The sequence below is a fragment of the Marmota marmota genome, unplaced genomic scaffold (assembly GCF_001458135.2).
Source record: "Marmota marmota marmota unplaced genomic scaffold, marMar, whole genome shotgun sequence".
NCBI lineage: Eukaryota > Metazoa > Chordata > Mammalia > Rodentia > Sciuridae > Marmota > Marmota marmota.
This window is the reverse complement of record NW_025999960.1, coordinates 10,132,443-10,159,547: the sequence shown is the minus strand read 5'-3', so window position 1 is coordinate 10,159,547 and position 27,105 is coordinate 10,132,443. Positions and strand designations below refer to the sequence as shown.

At 32.0% G+C, this 27,105-nt stretch overlaps 1 protein-coding gene across 1 annotated transcript in view; it reads left to right on the top strand.

Annotated features, from left to right (window-relative positions):
• Adamts20 (ADAM metallopeptidase with thrombospondin type 1 motif 20) overlaps positions 1 to 27,105 on the top strand; it is a 154,544-nt gene that overhangs the window by 86,458 nt on the left and 40,981 nt on the right. Inside the window, exon 29 of the mRNA XM_048802443.1 lies at positions 26,378 to 26,545. Within this exon, the coding sequence (XP_048658400.1) occupies positions 26,378 to 26,545 (168 nt within the window). The remainder of the gene's footprint in view (positions 1 to 26,377; positions 26,546 to 27,105) is intronic.

Here is a 27,105-nt window from a genome sequence, read left to right as displayed (position 1 = left end):
ATTCCATTGATCTTCCTGTTTGCTTTGGTGCCTGTATGATGCTATTTTAGTTATTATAACTTTGTATTATAATTTGAAGTCTGGAATCATGATGCCTCCAACATTTATTCTTCTTCTTCAGGATTCCATTGGCTACTCTGGGCCTCCTACTTTTCCAAATGAATTTTAGAACTGCTTTTTTTCTAGTTCTGTGAAGAATGTCATTGGTTTCTCGGTGGGGATTGCATTGAATCTGTACAATGGTTTTACAGTATGACCATTCTGACAATATCAATTCTGCCGATGATTCAAGAACATGGGAGGTCTTTCCATCTTCTAAGGTCTTTAATTTTTTTTTTCTTCAGTATTCTATGCTTTTCACTGTAGAGGTTCTTCCCTTTCTTGGTTAGATTAATTTCAAGTATTTTTAAGGTTATTGTGAATGTGATAGTTTTCCTAATTTATGTTTCATCAGATTCATTATTGGAGTATAGGAAAGTGTTGATTTATGTATGTTGATCTTGTGTTCTGCTACATTACTAAATGTGTTTATCAGCTCTAAAAGTCTTCAGGTGCACTTTTTGGGGTCTTCTAATTATCAACCAACAGAGATTATTTGACCCCTTCTTTGCTTATTTGTATCCCATTAATTTTCTTGAATTTGCCTGATTGTTCTGGCTAGAGTTTCAAGGACTATGTTGAATAAGAGTGGGGAGAGTGTACATCCTTGTCTTGTTCTTGTTTTTAAAGGAAATGCTTTCAGTTTTTCTCCATTTAGTATAATGTTGGCCTTGGATTTGTCATATATAACCTTTACAAAGTTGAGGTAAATTCTTTCTATCCTGGTTTCTCTAGTGTTTTAAACATGAATGAGTGATGTACTTTGTCAAATGCTTTTTCTGTATCGAGGTAATCATGTGCTTCTTGTCCTTGATTTTATTTTTGTATTGAATCACATTTATTCATTTGTGTATGTTAACTCAATCTTGTATCCCTGGGATAAAGCCCACTTGATCATGGTGTACTATCTGCTTAATGTGTTTTTGTAATGTGGTTTGTCAGTTGGACATTATTACACTAAGTACATGTATGATTATACAACTGGTGTGATTCTACAACATGTACATCCAGAAAAAATGAGAAGTTATACTCCATTTATGTATGATATGTCAAAATGCATTCTACTGTCTTATATAACTAATTAAAACAAATTGAAAAAAGAATTTTTGCATCTTTGTTCTTGAAAAATATTGGCCTGAAGTTTTCTTGATGTGTTTGTCTGATTTAGGATCAGGGTGATACCTGCTTCATAAAATGAATTTAACAGTGTTTCCTCCTTTTATACTTCATGAAATAATTTGAGGAGAATTGGTGTTAGTTCTTCTTTGAAGGTCTGGTAGCTGCTTCAGTGTATTACTTGATATTAATCTGTTTAAGTTTCCTATATTCTCCTCATTCAGTTTGGGTACATCATGTGCCTCTAGGAATTTGTCAATATCTTCAAGATTTTCTAGTTTATTGGAGTATGAATTTTCAAAATAACAATTATTACTAATTATTTTCTGGATTTCAGTAGTATCTGTGGTGATATTTTCTTTTCCACTTTAATTTTATTAATTTGTGTATTCTCTCTCTTTTGGTTAGTTTGGCTAAAGGTTAAACAATCTTATTTATCCTTTCAAAAAACTAACTCTTCATTTTATTTATTTAGAGAACATTACATGAGCTATTGAGAAGAAAGTTAATTCATGGATAGATGGAATATCCCATAGACGTCTGTTAGGTCCATTTGATTAATGGTATTTTTTAGTTCTGAAGAATCTTTAGTTTGTGTCTGGATAATCTATCTAGTGATGAAAGAGGTGTGTTGAAATCACTTAGTGTTGTTCTATAACAGTCTATTTGACTTTTAATATTGAGGAGGGTCTATTTTATATATGTAGATCCACCATTGTTTGTGAGATAAATATTTACCATCATTATATCTTATTGGATGATTCTTATAACCAGTATGCAGTAACCTTCTTTGTCTCTTCTGGTTAATTTTGACTTGAAGTCCACTTTGTCTAATATGAGAGTAGCTACCCTTCTTTGTTTTTCCAGTACCATTTGTATAGTATATCTTTTCACCTCCTTTCACCTTTAGTCTGTGGATGTCTGTCTGTAAGGTGAGTCTCTTGCAAACAACATATTGTTTGGTCTTGTTTTTCATCCAAACAGCCCCTGTGTTTTAAGATTGAAGAGTTTAGAACTTTTACATTTAATGTTATTGTAGAGAGATGGTTTTATTTCTTACCTTTTTAACTTATCTCTAAAGCTTCATTCAGATCTGACTTTTTAAATTTACTATTCTTCTAGTGTGATTCATCCTACGCTGGTTTTCTTTCTTTTTTTTTCATTTCTTCTTCATGAAATATTTTATTGAGTATGTTTTGTAGTGCAGGCCTTATGATTATGAATTCTTTTAGTTTCTGCTTATTATGGAAGGTTTTTATTCCATCTTCAATTCTGAGGAAAATTTTGCTGGATAGAATAATCTTGGTTGGCACCCATTTTCTTTTAGAACATAGTATATATTATCCCAAGCCCTCCTGGTTTCTAGGGTCTGGATTAGAAATCAGTTGAAATCCAAATAGGTTTCCCTCTAAATATGACCTGCTGGTTTTTTCTTACAGTTTTTAGAATTATGTTCTTATTCTGCATGTTAGATATTTGCATTATCATGTACCTTGGAGAAAATCTTTTTTGAGTCTGTGAATTTGGAGTTTTATATGCATCTTGTAATTTCCATCTCATTTCTAAGATTTAGAAAAATTTTAAGTATTATTTCATTGAAAAGATTGTACATTCCTTTAGTGTGTATTTTGGAGCCTTCATCTACCCCAGTGATTCTTAAATTTGGACTCTTGATGTTATCCTATATTTCTTGAATATAGGATAAGCTTTTTTTATGGTTAACTTTGTTTTCAAGATTATGTATTTAAGGCCTGAAAATTTATCGTCCAAGTTGTCTAATATATTGGTGATTCTTTCCATTTAATTTGTTTTTATCGAATCTTTTACTTCCAGGATTTCTCTTTCATTTCACTTTCTGTATATTCTAATTTTACCCCTGATGTCTTCTTTTAGCCCACTGATCAACTTAACCATAAACTTTTAAGATTCTTTCTCTGACAGTTCCTTCACTGTGGTATCAATGGAGTCAATTTTTGAAGTGTTATAGCCTGTTTGGGATGGTTTGCTCCCTTTTATTTTCACATTACTTGTATATCTACCTATCTATTGAGATGTTTATTGCTTCTTTTTGTAGGCAAGGGACTGTTTTGTGATCTTTTTTTCTGTAAGAGCACTCAGTTGGGCAAATATCCAGGTATTGATACTTGAGTTCATTTTGTGGCTTCTGCTCTTCCCAGTATCAACACCACTTTGAGAGAAGCCACTGAATCTTATTTACTACAGAGCACAGCTGCATACTCTTCAATCTTATGAAAAGTGAAAATCTTCTTTATATCATTCTCTACAATTTCTCTAATTCAGTTATAATCTTTTAAAGTTCCGGAAAGGTAGTTATTAAATATTGTAAAAATTGCTACCATTATATGGAGACTGAAAGGTAAAAGGGAGAAAACTGGGCAAAAGAGAGAAAAAAGACTAAAGATAGAAAAGAATAATTTCAAGGTAAAAAGAAGAAAAGAATGAGGGGTATTTGAGGCAGTAGCTGATAATATAAAAGGGAGAAGAAGGGGTAAGGTATAAACTGGAGCTACAAAAACAGAATGATCCAAATAATGCTTTAAAGCATTAGAAGAGATACATTCTGATGGGTTGAGAGCACAGTGTTAGCTATTAGGGTAACAACTGTCAAATCAAAATAAAAATTGATGTATATAATCAAAGTTGATGTTACAGGTATTTATAGCAAACCAGGTTGAGTTGAAGAAAATTCTTTTGGTTTAGATTTCATTCAAATTTGGACAGTTAGAAGATGTCCATCATTGTTTGGCTTTTGATCCCTCTATCCCTCCAGAAATACTGGGGCACAGGAGCCCCTCCCTTAGTTTCTATGGATCTCCCATCAGCCAGTTCTGGTTTGTCAACTCAGGGGTCTGGGTCTGAGTGCTCAGGGGTACAGCAGTTATGTCTGATGGTTGTTTCTGTTGTGTGCAGAACTTCAGGATGCAAGGGCTCTGGGCTGTCACTGTGATTGCCTTGGGTCCCATGTTCCCACTCCCCTCTACAGAATCCTTTTCAAAATGGGCTAGATCCTGGTGGCTATCTACAAGCACAGGTCCTGTGGTTGTAGATTCTCTGTGAGTAATTTGTAGTGCAGAAGCATTCCCCTTTGCCAGTGCAGCTCACTGGGATATTGTCCTTAGGAATGAGTAAAGAGATTCAAGTGATTTGCCTGGGTTCTAGCTTCCACTGCCCCAAACTGTTTATTGTGGGTGCTGCTTCCCTTTGCTGACTGTGACTGAGGCAGTGTGCAGTCCATGTCCAGACACTCTCCAGCTGTGGCCATGGTTGAGACAAGGTACCATTGCTCTCTACTGCCTTGGACCCAGGCAACTTTTCACCTTGACTGACCTCCTGCTGTCTATGCTTGCAATCCAGGAACCCTCCGTTTAAGCTTCCTGGGACACAGGCAACATCTTTCCATAACCATCTTTCTCTGGCTGCTGCCAAGATCTGGGGATCATCCCTCTATGCCACTGGAGACCTAGGCAGCTTCCCACTGGAATTTGTTTCATGCAGACTGTGGCTGCAGTCTGGGGATCAGTCCCTTTAGGTTCATCAGGACTGAGACCACTTCCCACCATGATGTGCTTTCCATCAGTGTCAGTGGTGGCTGTGATGCTGACAGCTTTCCTTTCTTCTTCTTGGGACAAAACCGCCTTCCCGCTGGGATCTGATCTCTCACTTTCAGCCACTATGAATTGCAGGCAACTGCTCTGTCTCTGCTTGGGCTCCTGTGAAAGCTGTGTAGAGTGCTGGGTTAAGCTAGCACTTCACAGTGGGGCTGCTCCACCCTGCTCTCCTTGTTCCAGGTAAAGTGTGGGGGTTGCAGCAACTTTTGGTTAGTAGAGATCCAATTAGAAGTTCTTTCTTGTGGATTCATAAGAGATCCCACTGCAGGGGTGCTCCCTCTAGTTTAATTTGCTATTATCTGGTGATGAGGAGATGCAGTAATGATGGGGATGAATGGTCACCTGTGGGTTCCACAAAATGCTGAGCTTTCTTTTTACAGTTTGAATGTGAACTGCTTGATTTGCTTGAAGGGCACCATTGCTCTTGCCATGTTTTATTTTGGTCTGCTTTTCTTTCCAGTTGTTATTAAGGGGATGAGCTTATGTGCTCTTTCTTTCCCTCTTTCTCCTTCTTTCTTTCTCTGTTGCCCCTCCTCCCTCCCTCCACTCTAGTCTAGGTTCAGGGTTAGGGAACTCTGTCCTTATTTTTTACTCCAGTACTCAAGCTTCAATTCTCTTCAGGTATCAAACTATGTAATATTGGATCTTAGAGCATTTATCTGGTCTCAGGCCAGCTGATCTTTCACTACCTTCTTTCTGTATTATGAGAGATCAGGAATTGCTGTCTAGTTCCATTCCACCATCCTCTCTGACTAGACCCAACCCTTGGTAAAGCATTTGCTTTGCCCAAGACAAACTTTAACAGTGAGATATAGGTCAAGTTCTAGTTCAGGCTGAAATTTATCTTTATAGTCCAAGTGTGACTCATGTTACAAAACAACAGAACATTTTAACTTTATAAGAAGATTTTAAAATAAAATCATTACTTCAGAGCACCATCCCTTTGTGGGAACTAAAAAAAAAAAAAAACATTTTTTTTTTTTTTTGCCATAGAAAGCACTCACACAGTTATTCAATAAATGTTAACTGATCATCTACTATGTCTTGGGCACTATGCTACAGCGTTAATTAAAACATATTTTTTATCTGTGTAGATTTTACAGTCCATTCAGGGGGATTAGAAATACTATAGAAACTCACCCTAAAAAGGAATCTTTTTTTTATTAACTATCTTAGATTGGAAATTCAATTTCTCCTTATTATAGCTCTTCTACTTTCTCTTTCACTTCATTGATTTTAGTTGTCAGGCATCGTTCTTAATAAGACCCTCTTAGAATTTTGCCTTAATTAAAAAAGCAGCATCCTATTCACTGATTAGAGACTGAGTAGTAATGGCATTGGTTTCTCAGCACAAAGGTTTTATTTTCCTTACTGATTTATGACTTTAATCGCAATGCACTAAACATTTACTTGTTATTCCTGCTTTGTGGTAGATATTGAAATAATGAAACTAAAGTGTTTTGAGTCAGATTTTTCTGTATAGCCCGTGATCTAAATCTAGTTACCATCACCTCACCCCGACCTAGTTTTATAAATAAGTTTTATTGGAGTATAGTCATGCTTGTTGTTCTTGTATTATCTAAGGCTGCTTTTTTTGCATTCCAGCAGTGAGTGGAGCTGATTAGTTGCAATAGACTGTATGATCCGCAAAGCCTGCAATATTTACTATTTGGCCCTTTCTGACCCTGTCCTATTTAATGAATAATATAATACATTTTAAGTTTAACATAAAAAATGTACAGACCATTAAAATTACAGTTATTCCTTTTGAATCAATTTTAGGTAGATATTTTTCAGTCCTTCATTTGACATTCAAAAACACTTTTAGGTTTACCAACCCTTTCTACATATCTATTTCGGTTTTTGCATAATTTTATGTATTGTGTTGGAATTCCAATATATTTGTGTTGTGCTATCTTTGTACATAAATGGTGCCATAAGTGAAAAACCTGAGTGTTCATTCAAATCTTGTGCACAGACATCTTTTTCAATCTTATACAAATAAATAATGAAGAAAACATATAACAAAAAATTACAAAGTAGGAAGGCAGAAGTACAGAATTCTCATCGTTTACCACGTCTGTTCCAAAAGGAGTTCTTTGAATAATTCAGTCTTTGCACTAGGAAAGAACTTTGATGTCTTTTTTTCTTGATAAACTGAAAATGAAGTTTTTACTATTGTAATAAATGTTTATATTAGAATTTTTACAAACTTATTTATTTACTTTTATATATGTATAAAGTACACATATATCATTAGAGTGTCTGGATTTCTTTTATTACCTGAAGAATATTTATTTGTTAAATTAGCCTTTTATATTAAAAGGGCTTAGGGGATCTGAAGTTTTGTTATCAAAACTAGATCTAATCTTTTGCCTTTTTCAATGTTATTACATATTAGCCAAACTTCAGAATACCTCTTGTCAACATATCAGATTAATAGTCTTTCATGGGCAACTAATTTTAACAGATCCTATTCATTAAGTAGAAAAGTAAAGAGTATATGTGTGTGTGTGTGTGTGTGAACAAATAACATGAAATCTCTTAATTTGAAAGGAAAATAAAAATATAAAGTGCAAAATCATTTAAAATACTATTAGAAAGAAAGTTATAAGAATACATCTAACTTTTCTCCATGTTGTGGGAAATCTTGTGCTGTAATAACAAAAAGAATAAATAAATCTTAACCTATGCCTGTTAATTTAATGACTGCATTTTTGTGATTTCTCAATGTGATGTTATTATATTTTAACTCTTGTTTATTAATGATCTGTTGTGGCTTTGTGCTTTGCATAATTCATATGTATGCTCAGTTGTACTCCTTGGATCAATATCTGAAATGTTTTAAGTCACTGAACAGATTGTATGTTGTAATGGATGCCTCCTTTATGTTTTTTTCTTAAATAACAAACTGCTAATTTCTCTTATTAAATATTTAATTGTTGAATAGTGTATGCTTTCGTAATTTTACTTGTATGAGCTACTGCTGTTTTAAAGATAATATTTCTGTTATACACTAACATTGGGATTTTAAGCATAAGATTTATTGTTTAAATATCAATTTTTAAATCCTAAAAATGTTTATATTTTTCTTTTATATATTATGAATAATGAATAAAAATTAGTGATATGAACAATTTTGTTTAGTGAATTAAAAACATGTACTTATGACTAAGATAATCTTCAAAAGATGAGTAAGCGTTACTTTTCTTTTTTTTATATTTGGCAAGGGATGTTACACATAATGAAATTGAACTATTCTAGCAAATTCTCTTTAAGTAAATTTATATTTATATATTTTTTCCCACTTAGCTACATTAAAATCTAATTCACTTTCTTAGGATGTTTTTACTTCCTATGTAGAAAGAAATCATATTTGACAAACAGATACTTTTGTCCCAGTGAGTCCTGGTAATGATGATTAACCAACAAAAGTAAAGAAAATACATTTTTTTCTTTAAAGGTCATTTTTCTTACAAAAAATATGAGAAAGTTGTTTTTTAAAAAAAAAGAGGTTCAAATAGCCATTTGAATCTCTTAATTCTATTGCTTTCCTCAAAGTGTTTCTTTTTTTAAAAAAAAATGCCTATATTATTATGTAGAAAAATATATATTAATACAATACAATGGAATGCCACAAACAAAAGCATTTTCAGAAATGAGGTGAAAATATTAGTACACACCTGGTAAATCCAAAGTTTGCCAATTTAACAGTTGTTTGTAACAAAAGAACACCGAGGGGCTAAGCAGTGGAATGGGGCGGCTCCTTCCACTGTAGTTCCCGTTGTGGGAGAAACTTGCTCAGGAAGCTTGACCAGCAGCAGCCCCAGAGGCAAGATAATGTGTGGGGAAATGCTTCAAAAACCCATCCATTATTTATTTCGACTTTGTAAAGTGGAGTGTTGAGTAAAAACATTCATAGTTATTAATTATTTTCTTAAGTTTGGAAAAGATATACACAAGCATAGTAAGTGGATTGGAAATAAATTTTTAAATAAAATTTTTAGAAAATGTATCATAGAAATATCTACTAAGTATTGAAATAGTCTTTCCATGTATTATGTTTACTACCATGTGTTTCTTTTTTAATTAATTAATTAATTATTTTTGCATTACAATTCTTAATACACCATTATACCATAATTTATCATATCTCTGATTATATATAAGGTATGTATTATCATGTCTTTCTAAAGTACACTCATTGATCTCCCCCACATCATGAATATCTACTACAAATTACTAAAAATAAATCAGACACAATCTTTGTGTCCAAGGAGTTTGCAATTTTGCAATGAATGTAATAAACAGATGATCAGAGTGAAGGGCAGGATTCCTATTTTATTTCAGTAACAACCGTGTGATTTACAATATTGAGGAGCTATAAATATTTGGTGCTTAATAGGTTAAAATAACCTAATAATTAGAAATGAACACTGTAGTTGACAACAGAATAATTCTGCTAGCAGATCTTTCTAGAAAGCCTAAGCCAGTAAGACACATTCCATCATAACCTGGCAAAGATGAATAGTGTCTTGATCTACCCTAGAAGAATAGTTTAGGTTTAATTACATAGTCTTCCTTCTTTGTACATATGGATTTTATGCTTTACCAAAAAGGAAAACATGCAAAGATTTATAGATTGTCCTAGATATAATGCTCTGAAAAAAAACACTTTAAAAAAGTGACACAATTGGCCTGCAGGTTTGAAATGTATGACCTAGGAAAAATGTAAGCAGATACTTGAAGCAATGATGAGATCATAAAACAGTAAAGAGATTGTGTGTGTTTTGATGTTAAGTGAAGTTCAAATGTAGAGCATAAAGTAACTCTAAGAAAAATCTCAACATAAATCATGATATGTTTTATTTTTTTTTATACTTCCATGTTAAAGAAAGTAAAAATGCCTGTGTGTCTCTGGTAATGCTACTAATTTCCCAGGCATAATGCTTCAAAATGTTTAAAGATATCTGGAAATAGATTTTAGATGATGTTAGAAGAAATTGTTCCCAGAGTTCTCCACCTATGTGCTATATGATGAGACTGCTTATATAAGATACATAAGCATTAATTAATATTAGGACATTTAGATATTCTAAATTTTTATTATACAGATTTTACATGTCAGTTTTCAGCAGTCTATTCTACATAATCATGACAATCATACATTAAAAGTTTGTGTATGTTGCTTGACATTTGCTAATTGGCTTCCTATTTGGTCATATTTTTATGTATGTATTTGTATATTTCTCAATAAAATGTTTTAAGCATGTGTTCTTATATATTATATATTTATACATTGCATATATAAACTAATGTGATTATATGGTTTGTAGAATATATACAAACATAAATTTGAAGGGATCAGTGAAACCTGAACTTGAAGAGAGTAAAAGATTGAACAATGAGCAAAGAAGCCAATTGAGGGCACTGAGTTTGCAAGCTGCTTTGTGAGGGATCCATTTGATGATGAAGACAAGATTTGTATTATATAGTCTCACATAAAGAGGATAATAATCACTGAGAGAAAATGCAAACTTTAATGTAAGGAATATGAAGAGATTATTATTATCATCTTCATCATCATTATTATTTTGTTCAGGGGATTGAACCCAGGTGTGCTTAGCCACTGAGACACATCCCCAGACTTTTTCATATTTTATTTAAAGACAGGGTCTCACTGAATTGTTTAGGGCCTTGCTAAATTGCTAAGGCTGATTTTGAACTTGCAATCCACCTGATCTGCTGGGATTACAGGCATGCACCACTGACCCAGCTAACATCATTCTTAAGCTTGTTGAAATATGTTAAATAATAAATCTATCCTACATCCTGCAGGTTAGGGTAAGAAGTATTAAAATGCCTGGAATTCAGTAAGACTCATGTTTTACTGAAAAATCTTTGGCAAATTACTGAACATTTCTAAGATTTCATTTTCTTGGAATGAGAATAATACCTACCTAAAGAGAACATTTATAGAATAAAATGAAGCAATACAAAAGGGATTATCAGAAGGCCCATTATATCAAGATTGGTTTTCTGCTAACCATTATTACTTATCCTGTAAATACAAACTCCCTTTCCTCAAGAAACTAAAAATCCAAATACAGAAGAAAGGGTTAATAACACATCAAACAATCTGAAACAAAACCCACTTAAGCAAGTTATACTCCAGTATAAGAAAGAAATCAATTTGGATTCAGGTTTGGTTTTATTTCCTTTAAGTAAACATTTATAGCCATAAAAAATACAGAGAAATTTCAAATCACAAAGATGCAATTCAATGAATTTTCCAAAGTGATCACATATGTACAGCCAGGACCTAAACTAAGAACATCAGCACCCCAGAAATTCTCCCATTTACTTCTTTGCCGTCACTATATTACTCCATTTCTGACTTCAGATGTCACAAATTAGCTTGCCTGCTTGTCAACATTAGATGAATGGAATTTTGATAATTTGTGAAAGTCACAATATATGAGATTTGATCATATCGTATACAATTGCAGTTTTCAATTGCCATCTAGTATTACTTCTTTGAAAACAAGATTATATGACCTGTTTGAATGACTATGATTTGTAATGCATATTTATTCTCTAGTTGACAAGCATTTGAGATTGTTTTTTAAAAAATTGGGATTTAGAAGTAATTCTCTGCTGAACATTTCTTACATGTCTTTTAATGAATTTGTGCATACATATCCATTGGATATGTAGACAGGAGTTCATTAAAGGATAGTGTATGCATATGTTCTGTTTTAATAAATACTACTAAACAGACAATCTTCTACATGGTTTTTTAAAGAGAATTCCAATTTCCCCACATTCTTGCCAACATGATATTATCAGACTTTTAAATTTTAGTAATTCTATTGAGTCTGTAGTGGAATTTCTTGGTGGTTTTAATTTGATTTTCTTGGATGGCTAAGTTGAGTACCTTCACATATGTCTATTGCCTTGTGATATCCTCTTTAGTAAAGTGCTGATAGAAGTCCTTTGGCCATCTTTCTATTGATTCTTATTCTTCACCTTATAAGTATATCGGAGTTATTTTTTGTTTTGTTTTGTATGTAAGTGCCATGTTGGAAATACATAGTGACAAAAATCAACTAACATTTCAGTCTTCTGCTGTCATCCAGTCTCAGCCATGGATACTGAAAAGAAACAAGGGGTTTCTACTTCTCAGTAAGTAGAAGGGTGGGATACTCTAAGGGGGTTGTAGTGGACACAAATAGAAAAAATAGCAGAATTCATGATTTAAGTGTTTAGCAAAGATTTATTTTAAAACTATTTGAAAGTGTAACATTAGAGACAAATTGTACTACTTTACACCACTAATTTGATTAAGAGAAGAAAGATTAGCTAATATGTGCCTCAGTTCTTTTTTGAAGAAAATGTAAAATTCCTGATTTATAATCTTCATGAATTTCCATTAATTTTTTCACTCAGTAGGTATTTATGTAACAGTCACTATGTGTTAGATGTGGAGAATAAAAATACCAGTGAATCAGGACATGGAACAGTTTATATTACAACAAGTAAAAATAGTAAAATGAAAATAAGTATATGATTATTCTTGCATACTCAACCACATACATGTACCAAGGAAAGAATTTAGGAGCTTGGTGGGACACAGAATGAGAAGAATCCTGAAGGATTGAGAAGGGGAAAAATGAATTTTCTTTCACTTGAGAGTTAAATTTCACCATTATTAATTTTTTTTTCAGATGATTTAAATATCACTTTGATATTCAGTAAAGAATTCTGGAATTAGAATCTACTCAAAATCAGTAGAAAGAAGGACTAAAAGTAGATTTCCCAGAAAAAAAAATTGCAGTTTTATGAAAACAGTTTGAGAGTGAGAGCTGTAGCTCAGGAGTAAAGTGCTTGCCTAGCATATGGATTCAAGCCCTACCATTGGGGAAAAAAATAATTTTGAGATATTTAATCATAAACTATTGAAATACCTATTTAATTATATAACTACCAAATTATTTTTTGAAAAAAATATTTTTAATGGATGTTTATTAATAGTAAGAAATACTTTAAGATAAACCTGTTCTAAAATATAAATAACATTCTTAAAATATGGTAGCAATCAGAGTTCCACTTCAATGTAATCATTAAAATCACCAGGTTTTTGTATAATAGAACCATTTCTATTTCTATCCTGTGATTATTTTTATTGTTAAATATAGCAGAAAATTTGCTTCTCTATAGAGTGTGCCCATAACATATAAATCCAAATATAATAATATTTGATGAGTAAAACAAGAAGGCATTTGGTGTCATTAATGATTAATTGTTCTGATTGAGATATCATTAAATATAGTGCAAGATTTAAAATATATAAATTATATCGTATAAATGATAATGTGAAACTGTGCTAATATGTTCATTTAGTAGATTGTAAAGGCAATTTATACTTCTACTCTAATGAAAAATAGGCCCTATTTGCCAACCAGAGAGAGTTCTCATCATTTCCTCTGAGATTGAACCTCTTCACTGTTTGTTTTGGAACCTTAGAAAAAATTTTTATATCTAGAAGTAGGAAAGACAATTAAGCATGACTTCTCTCTCACTTTGCTAACATGGGCAAAGTCTCAATCATAGATGAACCCAAGAATAGGTTCTTTTCTCAAAAGATCCACAGCACATCCCCAAAAAACCAGAACAGCAAAAGAAATTTTAAGGAAAAAAGTTTATTACATGTAGTTTTGCTTCCCATGGGATTTTCTGTGGGACTAAAAGTCATTCAATTCCACCCCTTTCTAATAAAATAGATTTATATTTAAAAGGTCTTTGTTATATGTATACTTGGCAAAATGCACCTTTTGAAATAAAAATGCCAAAGCAACTAAATTTTCTTTCTACCAAATATGAAGTTTAGAATAGTATATCAGTTCTTAAATTTCTGGGGCAAAAATACTAGATAATGTAAAGCTGCATAATGTAAAGAAAGATGTAAAAATAAATAGAAATACAGATGGTATCTGTAAGTCAAAGGATCTCTTATCTACAAGTATATTTTCTCTCTACACCATTTATTTATTTTATTTATTCAGTAAATATTTATAGATGTGGTTTCTGCCCTTATTAAGTTTAGAATCCTTATGCATAATTTCTTCTTTTTATTGACTAATTTTTGGATATATTTCGGTGGAAAGTTCAGCTATTTTTGAGACACACAAATTTGCTTATAATAATCATTCCAATATCCAAATTACTATTATGTTACTAAGGTATTACATTTATATAGAGATCATTTAAGATTATTTTCTACACTGAGGAGAGAGCTTTAGAGATTTTTAAAAAATTTATTAAATGTGGTTTCCAAAGTCTGTGTTTTATTTTCAAACTACAAGGATTTTATATAACTTTTAATGTAAAAGCATTGAGAAAACTAATGAACAAAACTCAGTTTCTTAGAGAATGGGAAAGTGTTTCCTTTTATAAGGCTCAGTAAAATTAGTTAAAAAGAGACACTAGTTACAAAGATTGTTAGCTAATTGCTATTGCAAAATATTTTTTTAAATATTATTTTGTGAGCAACTGAAATATAAAGGTCTGGGAATAACTTCAGAATTTCATTTGGATACTGAAATCCATACAAACTGTGACTCTTTAATAATTTTTAAGACTAAAGGATGACAAGTTCCATTTCACCAAAGGAGAATTCGGGTATACAGAATTTACCTTTTTCTCATTTAAGTAAGCAATAATGATGCAATATGTTTTTATAGACCCATAAATATTATTTATCTAAACAATAACATTTTGAGATTCTTGAAATACTTTTGAGATACTGTTTAGTTGTTTTGGGTATCTTTAAAATTGGGAGAGTTCCCAAATTTTCTCTTTTCTGTCTTTTTACACAAAGCATAAATTATTTAAACAAATGTATTAATTGAAGTACACACACCTCCCATGTCCTAGCAAGCCTTTCTAAAATTAGAGACCATACCACAGCACATGTAACCCACTTTTCTTTAGGAGTATTCTTTAGCTAAATACACATATGAGACTTTGACTTCCAATTCTCATTCTGCCATCTTGAAGTTGAAATTGATGAAATTCCTCTTCCACCAGGCAAATATTTGAAGACAATTGTTTTCTGTCTTCTATTTTCCTAGTAAAATATAAACATTTTGTTCAATTCTTCAGTCTTCTCAATCTCCTTATTATGACCATCTCAAAGAGTGATATCTAGAATTTTCACTAGTAGAAGAAAAAATGGTCTTACTATCAAGAATGTAGCTATAAAGAATATTGCCAGCTTTGTTATATGTACTGTATGTAATATGTGATCAAAATGATCAAAAATGCATCAAATTTCAATTTTTACTAGTCATCCAGTTTTTCTACACTGATTTTGTATCAGTATAAACCTATACACATGGAATCAGATACTATTATTAAATTGGATTTTATGCATCTTTAGCATAGTTAATATTTTAAACCCAAGAATAGAATATTTATTTTCTCCTGATTGCCCAGTAGCATACATCTTTCATATTAATACTCACATCTGATTTTAATAAATCCTCCCAAATTCATGACATGAATAAATTGGGGAAGCATGCTTTTCATGTATTCACTAAGTAGCCTTCATGAGGCAGCTCTAAAACTCTAGAATATACCGGCAGATGTTGATTTCCACTAATAAATCAAATATCTGTGATTATAATTCTGAATGCAACTTTACCAATGTAACACATACAAAATTTTAAAATATTGTTGTGTTAAAAAGTCAGTAAAGAAAAAGAGCTGTCTCCTGCTCATCTCTCCCACTCTAGAAGTAATCATTTATCTTCTTATCTTTATTTCCATATTTACAAATAAGGCTTATTCTGCTATTTCTTGATGCATCAAAAAATTACCTGTTGACGCCCCCTCATAGAGCATGAGAATTTAGCTTTCTTATGCAAAATAATGAGCTCTACAGTCTATCTTTCAAAGAAATTTTGATCAAGTCAATAGTCAGTGCCACTCGGTCAGTATGAAGCCAAGTAGTAAACTTTGAAATCCTGCTGTCTTGTACAACTTCTCTACTTTTTCTCAAGTTAATCATTTCCTAATTCATAAATTCATTCAATTTGTTATGTTTCAATCACCATTGTTTCCTCTCAAGTGTTTGTCCAGATGTGTAAAATCTCTATGAATTGTTTTCCCTAAGTGTTCAGGTATTTTCTCTTCCCTAGACTCCTTCACCCACCTCCCATCTTCTTCCATCGATGTAGGGTGGATGATTTTAACCTTCTGTACCTCTGTCACACTGTCCTCTCATTCTGTGATATTCTTCTCTTGCCTTCAGTTTTGATGACATCTTATATTACATGTAATAATTACAGTTATCTTTTTTTTGAGGGGAGATTTTTCCCCTTACATATCTTTATCCATTAGACCCTTTCTTTAAGGAAAAGTGGTTTTCTGTCATTTCCACTGAAATTTTTCTTCAAATTTTGATGACTCTCTGCAACTCATTAGAGTAAGGCATCAGTGATTGGAAAACTACATTGGGATACATGAGTAACTAGTGATCTTCTCTGAAAGCCAGTGCTTTGAGATCTTTTCTCTTGGACACCCAGATTCTCCAGAGAAGAACCCCCCTAATTTCTTGCTTAGAGTAGAATGTGGGCAGAGGTAATAAAGACCTGAGAATTCAATGTATAGAAGCCTCTTATTCTTCTTCCAGTGCCCCATTTCTAGAACCCCATGCAGTTTAATTTGTTTGTGAAAAAGCCCTCTCTCTTTTTGCTTCTGGGTGCTGAGCATGGCAGGGGTTCTGTAGGTCTGACTGTATTGCTTCATGTTGGTCTTCTCCTTTCCGTTTATCCTCTTTGCATCTTCCTAAGTTACTGAAGTATAGTTTTATGCTCTTGGACATTGTGGGTTGAAAAAAAGAGGGAGAGGAAATAAATACAAAAGATCATTCTATCATTTTAAACTAAATCTGTTTTGCTTAAAACCAGGTGTTTAAAATTTGTTCTCTTGGTTTGGGGTTTATTCTACCTTATCCCTACCTTTAAAATAATTTGTCTTAGGGGGAACATAATGGAATTTCCCTGGAATTCCAATGGACTCACTGTCTCCTTATCTCATCACTGAGTGAGTTGCAAATGTAGGAGCTTTGAACAATGCCCATGTTGCATTTATGTGTTTAATTGGCAAATCTACATCAGACACTGTATTTTTACAATTTTATATTCCCTCTGAATTTGAGAAAGGAGGAAAAGGAAAAGGGAATAGAGGATTAATATGCATTTATTTCATTGTGTCAGGCACTGTTTTAGGGGTTCACTTATAGATCATTTAATATCACAACCTCACTGAAGCATAGGTATTATTGTCACTTTATGTTGTGAAATTGGAGGACCAGAAATTAAGCATCTATCCCAAGTTTTCCCCACTACTGACAGCTGAGATTCAAATGTGGGTGTCTGACTCCTAATTCTGTGCCCTTTTCATTATTCCATCTACTACCACCGAGGAGTGCAAATCATGAAACTCACCTTCAATTTTAACATATATAATTCATTTTATGTGATTAAACAATAACTTTAAATTAGCTTAAATTCACCAAAATATGAAATTAATTCCTAACACATCCTTCCCTCATGACCTCTATTGCATATGCTAAGTAGATATTAATTTGTGCAGTGAGGGTCGCTCCTTTCATCTCAACTCTGACTTTTCCTTTTTCAAGCATTCAAAGAGCTCATTTATTTCTCATCACAGAGCTCTCTGCATATTCCTTTTTGGACCTTTATAACCCTACTTAAAAGCAAACTTCTTGGCTTTATTTCTGTTAACTCCCACAGCCTGTACATAAAACATGCAGAAACTTGAATGGTAAATCCTGCTATATTGTTAGCACTTGATTTTAAGAATTTCGTTAATGTTTGCATAGTAAGTAATGCTTTAAAAGTCATAATTTTTAGGCAAGTGTGATTTGGTTATTTTTCTGGTCCCTTTACCTTTGTATGGTTTAACCACACTGAAGAGTTCTCTGCTCTGCTGCACCCAGAAAGGCAGATGCTCATATTTCTGGATTTAGGTTATCTGCAGTAAGATGGGAGTGGGTTTTTTTTTTTTATTATGGAATGTGCCTACATTCTTGTAACAGCAATGTCCCAGGTCATTGTGATTCATGTAGAAACAGCAATAATAAGTAAGTTCACAATCATGCCACCAAAATAATTCTTAAAATTAGACAATATTTACATCAATTTCATATTGCCATACCATTTTTCTCCTGGTTGGGATATAATTGTAAAGATTCATGTTACTGAATAAGTCAATGAAAACTCCAAACAGGAAATTTTTAGATGATTTCCACTTGCAAATGAATTTTATAGAGGAGGCTGAAATGTTCATTACCTCTTTATGGCACACAGAAACTTTGCCATTAGCAGAGTTAAAAGAATAAATTAAAAGCTTCAAACTAATGATAGTTTTTCCTAAGTGTTTTTCAAAACAAATAATGCTTACATTTTGAACTAGAATTACATTTACTCTTCCAGTAAAATAAACCTGAGTTTAATAATTAATCTTTGCAGATTTTTCAATTATTCTTCATCAAATCTTATTATTGAAACTAATCTAATAGTTGAATCTTTTAATTATTAGTTACTGGGGTAATTTTTCATTCTAATTTTCTAATATTTAAATTGTGGGCAAACAATATTATATGATATGTGTGTCATTTACGCGGACGTGTTTTTACATAAGACACTGCATCAATTACTGAAACTCTCCTCATGTTTACATTGCAAGTGAAAATAATCACAAAACTTTCCAAAGTTATAATTTAGACAAGATTAACAGTTGCAGCAAATTATCTTTAACTGTTACTTATAATTGAGTTAGCCAGATGAATTACATGTGAGATCACACATATTGCATTGATCAGCTTAGAACTCTAAGTCTATGAATGTACATAAATATACACATCCATGCATTCGAAATTAAAATCTTATAACACAAAATTGAAATTAAAGTTATAAGTTTTATGATGATATTAACTAATATAAAGTAACTTTGCTGGATATGTTGGTTATTTGTCATTTTTTGGTTGTTGTGCTTTCAATTGTGAGTCAAACACTTTGCAAATCAATCTGACTTAAATTTTTTTAATGGCCAAAATTACAAATTTTAAATATAATTAGATGTACTGCAATAGAATAAAATGTTTCAGTGGGAAATACTTTAGAAACTAAATGCTGTCCTGGTTTGTTAATGCTGTGTTGTCAAAGGATGTTTGTAACAGGTTTAAAAGGAAGTTTTCAAACTCCATGAAACTTTAAATTATAAGCATAATCTTTCAGGAAACAGTATGAATGGGGACCCTGTTGGTGGATTTAGTATCTCACTCCTTGGCCCACATGTGCAGTGAATTAAGAGAACAGTAGTGGGATTATTTTACAGAGCTGACACTCTTTATATGCATATTTTGTCCTTTCTATAGCTCTTTTAAACAGAAGGATACACTACTGTACTCTAACTAATTTAATGTTTTATTTCTCTAATAAACTGAGATGTTCAGTTTAGAAATAGGTTCTCTCTATTATAGAGAACATAATAATAAAGTAGTTGTATGGAACTCATATCTAAGATTTTAGTGTAATGGACTTTTCTCATAGATAATACAGAAATGTCTGTCTTCCTGAAGATCTCAACAACCATGCTGTTTAACCATGCAATGGTTTAGAATCAACCTATTTTATTTAGTGTTGTAATAGTCTTCTTAAAAAACAAAAACAACTCACATGTACACATATATGCAATAATGTTTTATTCTACAAAACAACTAATTTCTGGTCAATTTTTACTGGAAATTCTGTCATTTCCTATTTAATAGGTAATTTCATATGCTAATCTTTTATTCCATGATAATGTTCTAAAGACTTTTAAAACAATCACTAAAATATCACTTTAAAAAATTCTCTAGCAAAATAGTATGGCCCAGATTTTTTCCCTTACGAAATTTTGATTTAACTTTGCTAAAGGAGCATAAAATTGTTTAGTTATGAGATAAATGAGATAAAGGATTCATACTCCAATACTGAAAATTTCATTGATGCTTTTTAATGTCACTTAAAGACTAAGGAAAGCACAGCTAATCCTCTCAAATTATTTTATGAGAGCTACTACAACACCTGATTTTCTTTAAGTTATTTTAGCATACTGGTGTTTAAGTCAAGATCACTCTATTTACTGTACATTGATGCTTCTTATTATGCTGTTGCATTGTCTTGATGGCAATATTTTTTGGTTTGTGTTGAGACAGATTTTGATTTCTAATATATAAGAAGTACATTTCTAAGACAAGCTCTTTAAACAAGAAGAGTTTATGAATACTTTACAAATCCTACTCCCTTCGTGGGATTTCTTTGTTGTCTGGAGAAGTCATTAATACTTGGCTAAGGGTGAGCAGTGGGATAGACATAACACCAGTCACCTGGTTATGAGTTTACATCTTTAACAAATGACTTCGAGAACTTGCTATCAGGAAAACATAGAGGTAATATGATATTTAGTTATAAAGTAAAAATGTGTTCTTCATCTGATGATCTGTTGATTTCTAAGGAGTATGTTTTAAAAGCAAAGAACCATTAAATTCCAAAACTTTTGGTTGGCGAAGTGAAATTGAATAATAGTACCTTATTATTTTTGTTCAGTTTTGTATTTTCTTGTTATTTTTATTTGCTTAATTACAACATTAGAAAACAAAAATTAAATAAAATTGCTGAGAGAAAAGTCATGACTATTACATTTATGTCTAGTTAGATTATTGATTTATGGTTGCTAAAAAACTAAATGTCATAATTTATAGCTAGCCTCAAAATAGACCCAGGGCCTCAAGCATGCAAGGCAAGGACTCTCCCACTGAGCCATATCAACAACCCTCAGTATGGTTTTCAGAAGAAAAATGGATTATCAAACAAAATGTTTACAATTATAAAATTATGAAATATTATACTTAATTGTTAATAATTTACTTCTCAGCAGTGAGGAGAAATGTTAAGGGAGCAGCAGATTAGTTGTTAAGGTATTTTTTGTTTTCACTAATTGATCTGGAATTATGATCTGGTTATTTTAAAATGGATTTTTGACAAATTTACTCACAAAAGTCCATTTAGAAAACTGGCAATAATTTAGCCTGTGTTACAGAGTTAGTTTAGAAAATGTTAAATTATTAAGCAAGAATATATATGAAGAAATTACATATGAAGGAAAGTAGGCTTATTTTTAAAATTCTTCTCAATAACTTGTTATCTTGGTAGTCATCAAAAAATCTTAGCATAGAACTGAGTTGGTGTCAGAGCCCTTTCCTAATATTAAGTGTTGAATATTATTTTTAACAATAATCTTAGAGAATTTTAGCTTAAATCTGTGTGGTTGACATGGAAGGAAAAATATATAATTTTATTTATAAGTGACACTATTCAGTGGCATATGAAATAGATATTTCTACTTTTCTAAACTGTTAAAATAGATGTAATGAATAAATAATTCTTTCTCTTAATTTTGATTGTTCTTGCTGTCCTATAGACCAAAGAACAGATTCTTTTTTTCCTTCAAATTACATATTAACTAATCTTTATAAATAAAATTGAGGTTGATCATTATTATGTAAGTAACCATTAAATTTGAAGTATACCATCTAAAATCAGTTCATGTGCCACCAGTGGAATATATACCAGTTTAGAGGATGTTCCTCTATGCAATTTCCTATGGTTAATGATACATTAGAATTATTTCCTCCATTTAGAAGGAATGAAGAATGATTCGTGACAAATTTCATTTGGAACAAGTGATTCTGGGTTCTTCTATTTATCATGTTTCCTTACAATATGTCTGTTCCTAGTAGATTCTGTAATCTGTCTGGAAGAGAAAACAGATGAAGAACAGATAATTAGAGGTGTATTGAGGGTCACAAAGGAGAAACTCAAGGTGTTAAAAAAAAGTTCATAAGAGTCATGACTAATCTGGTCTGAGTTGGGGGACATAGGCAAAAGTCCTGAGCTGGGAATAAGCAGAGTACACTCTAGAAAATGACATTCATGCATAGGTTTCCATTTGCTCTTTTCTCTATGTTATCTTCCCTGTTTTATTCACAACATGGAAAAAGAAACATTTTTAAGCATGTTCTCATGTAATCAATGTGGTATTATGCAATATTCTTTGTCGATTTTAACTTTTTAACATTTTTCTATACCATTACAAGTATCTTTACAGTTTTCTTAGTTTTATTTCTGTCTTTTCAAAAAAAATCCCTTCATTTTACCTTCACCCATAAAGAAAGTAAATATTATTTTTTACCAATATTATAAATGGAAAATGGAGTATTATATGGGTAAAAAATTTACCTGTAGTTACTCAGCTTGCATACTTTGCAAAGAGCACATGCATCACTGAGGTAGAGTGTAACACTTGTATTTCAGTATTTATTTCATAACAAGCTACAGTATCTGCTAATTCCCCAGTACAAATACTGTTCCCCACTGTTGTCAGAAAGAATACAGTACAAATTAACATAACAGTTTATAAAAGCCCCAAATCCCAAGACTTCCATTTCTTAGAAATAAACAAACTTCCCTATTTAATTTTGTTCAGCAATTTAAGTTTCCAGAATTAAATTAATCAAGACTCCCGCAAATTAAGTCAATGCATTCATTCTTCTGTGGTACTTTTATGTATAAACAAACAAAATGATCCTCACCTCAAATATCAGAAGTAGTCTTCTCCTATAATTATGTACAACTTTTCTCTAAAAACAAGGATATTCTTGTTCCAAAGTTAAGAGGGACTAATTACTTTTCTTGGAATGGAAAGTACCAGCTATCCCAAATGACTCTGGAGATTCTACCACAGTTTTAGTGCTTGCAAGTGGTACATTTGTTTCAAATGCTGTCTTAAATAGAAATTTGTCTTTACCTAATATATGAGTAGTCAATTCAGGATATTTATGTGTTTATTCAGTATCATCACTTCCAAAGTGGGTTGGGTCCTATATCTACTGTTCCATAGACATTCTCCTTAAGGCTATGTCTTAACCTCTTATTAAGGGACATAGAGGTTACCTTTCAGAAAAAAAAATATCACTTTTGTCAGACTGCTAGAAATGAATTATGCAGCATTACTGAAAATCTCAGGGGAAAAGGAAGGCATAGAAATATAAAGTACAGGAAAAAGAAGTGATTGCTGTGATACAAGAGGAAAGAATTGCTATGTTTTGGTATCCCTTCCAATGGCTGTTTTGTGGAATCCTGACAACACAGAATGTACTGTGGTTTGGGAGAGGAAAGAGGTAACATTTCACTCTTTGTTTACTCTTTAGCTGCCTCATTCCAACTAAAACACAATTCTTTGCATAACATGTTCCCTTTTACTTCAGAGAAATTCCACTTGGAATTCCAGACATGATGAAATAATGGCCTCATTCCTCTTTAGATCAAGAAAAGAGATCTGTACTTAGTCCTCTTCAGATCTTGAAGAAAAAGAGCTCTACTTCAAATGTGTGTTCAAAACACAGTTTATTGTATAATTATCTGATTTTATATTTTTTCTATCTTACCTAGAGGACTTTGAATTTATTAACTAATAAATATATTTTATGGAATTTAAAATTTTTAAATAAATTAGTTTAGTGTGCAATAAAAACAAATAAATTGCTTACACCAAAATCCAACATCAATTAATCCACTTGATATTTATTATACCTGCTACTTTGTAGGTGATGTGAATAATCTAAAATGACTTGACCTCCAGGAGGCTGGGTAGATAAAGCATGTGACAAATATAGAAAATAATGAAGTGCTAAAAACCAGGTGAGACTCAGAAGAACTCAACAAAGTGAGAGGTGGATAGGCCTTTAAGGAGAAGTAACACTGAGAAAACACCAGGGGAAGTGATTAGTTTGGGTAAAGAAGATAATGAATTAAACTCTGTTGAAGATTGAAGAGAAAGCAATTACATTGTACTTCAGTAGAGAAGTTTACATGGTGAAAAGTAGCAGAATACAGCTGGGAAATTATGCCAACCAAAATCCACAAAAGAAGGAAGAGAATGGATTAAAAACAATAAGGAGCCATTGCCAAAAAAAATTTTGAAAATATAAATGTACTAAACAAGTTGATAAAATTGGTTTATGTTTAAATTATGTTTAGTCATAATCTAAATTAGACTGACAATAGTATAGATTACTCTAATAGATTAAAATAAGGAATAAGAGAAAAAAATAGAAGATGAACTAGAGTTAGAGTAGGAGACCATTCAGTTGTCTGAAGAGTAATCTTAATAGTACTCTGCACTTCTGAATTTACATTTCATTCATATATATTGCTCATAGAGGAAATATATTGCTGAATTCTAAAATAGAATCTCAAGTTTAATATTTCTCCTCATCCTATGTATTTTGAAAATTGATCATTCTTTCCAGAAATATTAACAATTTGCTTCATATTTACTGTGTGATTCTTGGATACTTGGCATGGTTAAAAGAACCCTGGGAAATTTTACAAAATAGACACACATGAGCAATATATAGATAAGGTATAGAAAGCATATATGTAGACCACCCATCTTGTCCATCAGGAAACTGCTCCTTTAAGACTGAATGTGAATGTCACTATCTTAAGTAATTACCAAAAACCCTAGAAAGAATTGGCTACTTTTCATGAATTTCTTAATTTCACAATATTCTTTCTTCTACCATTTTAGTGATACTTATTGTTTCGTAGAATTTTTGTTTTTCTGATCCTCACTGGGTTTAACATTATTTAAGACCTACTCTGGCAGAATTCATTTCACAAATGGCACGTATCTTTTAGATTATAAGCACTTGCACATGAATATTATTGAATATTGCACATTTCAATAATTATTACTTTTTAAATAAAGGGTTAACAGGGAGAATAATGAATGTTATTTTGTTTCAAAAGATCACAATCCAAATGTTAGAAAAATTACATACATCTGAGGAGAAAAACTTCCATGTGTGAACATGTATGTATGCAAAGTAATTAGCACACTCCATGACAGTATATGCTAGATAATTGATAATATTTTTAATGTGCAATATTTACATTCTTAGAAAAATAAACAATGAAGAAAGAATCAAAGTTGTGCCCAAGATAAGTGTCCAGGAAGAGTAGAGCATATAGGGAGGTCTAGATCATCAGTAGAAGGAAAGGATGCTATCTGTATATGAATATGAAATTCATTAGAGGTTTTCAAAGAACTAAGTGTGTTCTAAGTGGCATAGGAAGGCTCTAAGTATTAGTGAAGGGGGCAGTAAACATCTAGGACATGATCACAGCAAGGCTTAATGAAGGCACCAAGTTCATTACCCATACAAATGAGATACAGTATTGCCAATAATGTAACAAGGTAAATTTCATTTTTTGAAGTTTAAAGAATTTTAAACATCTAATGGCCCACATTAGATAGTATAATAGTTTGTGAACTCATGACACCCATTAAATGCATAATATACTAACTAATGTTCTCAGAGCTCAGTATGTTTCTAAATTAAACACCATCAACAGCTGTCTCAGAGGAATAAGAATTGTCTGGGATCCATGTCTCCCCTGCTTTCTCTGCTACCTGTGTCATGCTGAAATTGTCAATATCTTCTCTGAGACTTCATGAACGAAAATGGTAGAAGAGGAAGCTAATGTTTACTGAGAATCTGCCTGGTGTAAGAGAACTGGATTAGATATTTCATATTCTTTATCTCATGTTAATCTTCATAAAAAGTTTATAAGATCGGTGTCATTATTCCCATTTTGTAAGTGAAGAAACTGATGCTTGGACAGATGATGAAATGTGCCTGAAAGTCATTCATCTGTGAGTGACAAAATCCATATTCAATGCCAGGGCCCAAGCTCTTTCCAGCACATTTCAATATCCTGGCTCATAAAAAGACAACTGGCTAAAAAATAGAGTTTTACTTATATTTCACAAGTTTTTCTTTTTTCACTAAACACATTGAAGGTAAAGAGATTTGTCTTCTGGATTGATGCAAAAAACTATACTTAAATGAAACTATACTTTAAAAAATAAAATATCCATTTTTTCAGTTCCCTGCTCTGAGAGGTCATTGGATTGTTTTTTTATTTGTTTGTTTTGGTTTTTAACAAGGAAAACATACTTTCCAGTGTGGAAAAGCATATGAGAATAAAAATATAATAGGTGGAAGTGACTCTACAAACTGAAAGCAAGTTTTATTATGCATGATAAAAGGAGTTATTTGAAGTCTTTTAAAATATCTAAAACATCATGTGTCAAAGAATTCCTGGTATATTGTAGACAAGCAATACTTTTTTTGTAGAATGAATGAATACCTTTTGATATCAGCATCAATTGATGGTTGAGGGCAGATTGGCGAATTTCAAATTCTAATTTGAAGTACTGGAGCATATCTTAATAGGAATGTCAAAGCAATGATGTTTTGATCATTTTGTTTTATATTTCTTGAAGATAAACTTAAGAAAAATAAATCAAGGGCATTCATGTTTCTTTTCTAGTGTTCAGTTTCGTGTGGTAAAGGGATAAAGTACCGTGATGTGCTTTGCATTGACAAATTCCAAGGGAAATTAGAAGAAAAATATTGTAGCCATCTGCAGAAACCTCGAACTTACAAAGTTTGTAGATCTATCAGATGCCCTTCATGGAAAGCCAATAGATGGAAGGAGGTATGTGATGAATTTTATAATTATAAAATTATTTTTTGCATTTTAAAATCTTAATTTATTCTGTTTCCTATAACCTTGAAAGTTTTTTTCTTTAAAGTGTACTTTATTCTGTTATTGAATTTTCTGCACTATAATCTAAATTAACACTGTACAGTATTAAATGCATTTGTTTAAGTCTACAGTTAAATAACTAATTAGTTATTTGATTTGTCTGTGGCTATAAATTTTACAAGGCATTCTATTTCTGAATATTAGAGGGACAACTACTGATAATCATCTTGGTAGTCTAGCAGCAAGATATATGTGTTGCTGTGGTTGCATTTAGTAATGACCTTATTTCCATCCCCAAAAGCTTGGATTTCAGCTTAGACTGCATCTTGTAGAAGTGACTGGTAAATTGCAGACAGGATTGGAAATTGATAATTAGGGAGGAGTGAAAATTAGATAACCTAGGCTGGGCTGAGATTAGAGTAGAAAGACTCCTGGGTGAAGTGAAGCTCACAAATAAATGAGGCCCAGGCTGAGAATTCATTTGTAAAAGAAGGGTGATTGATAACCTG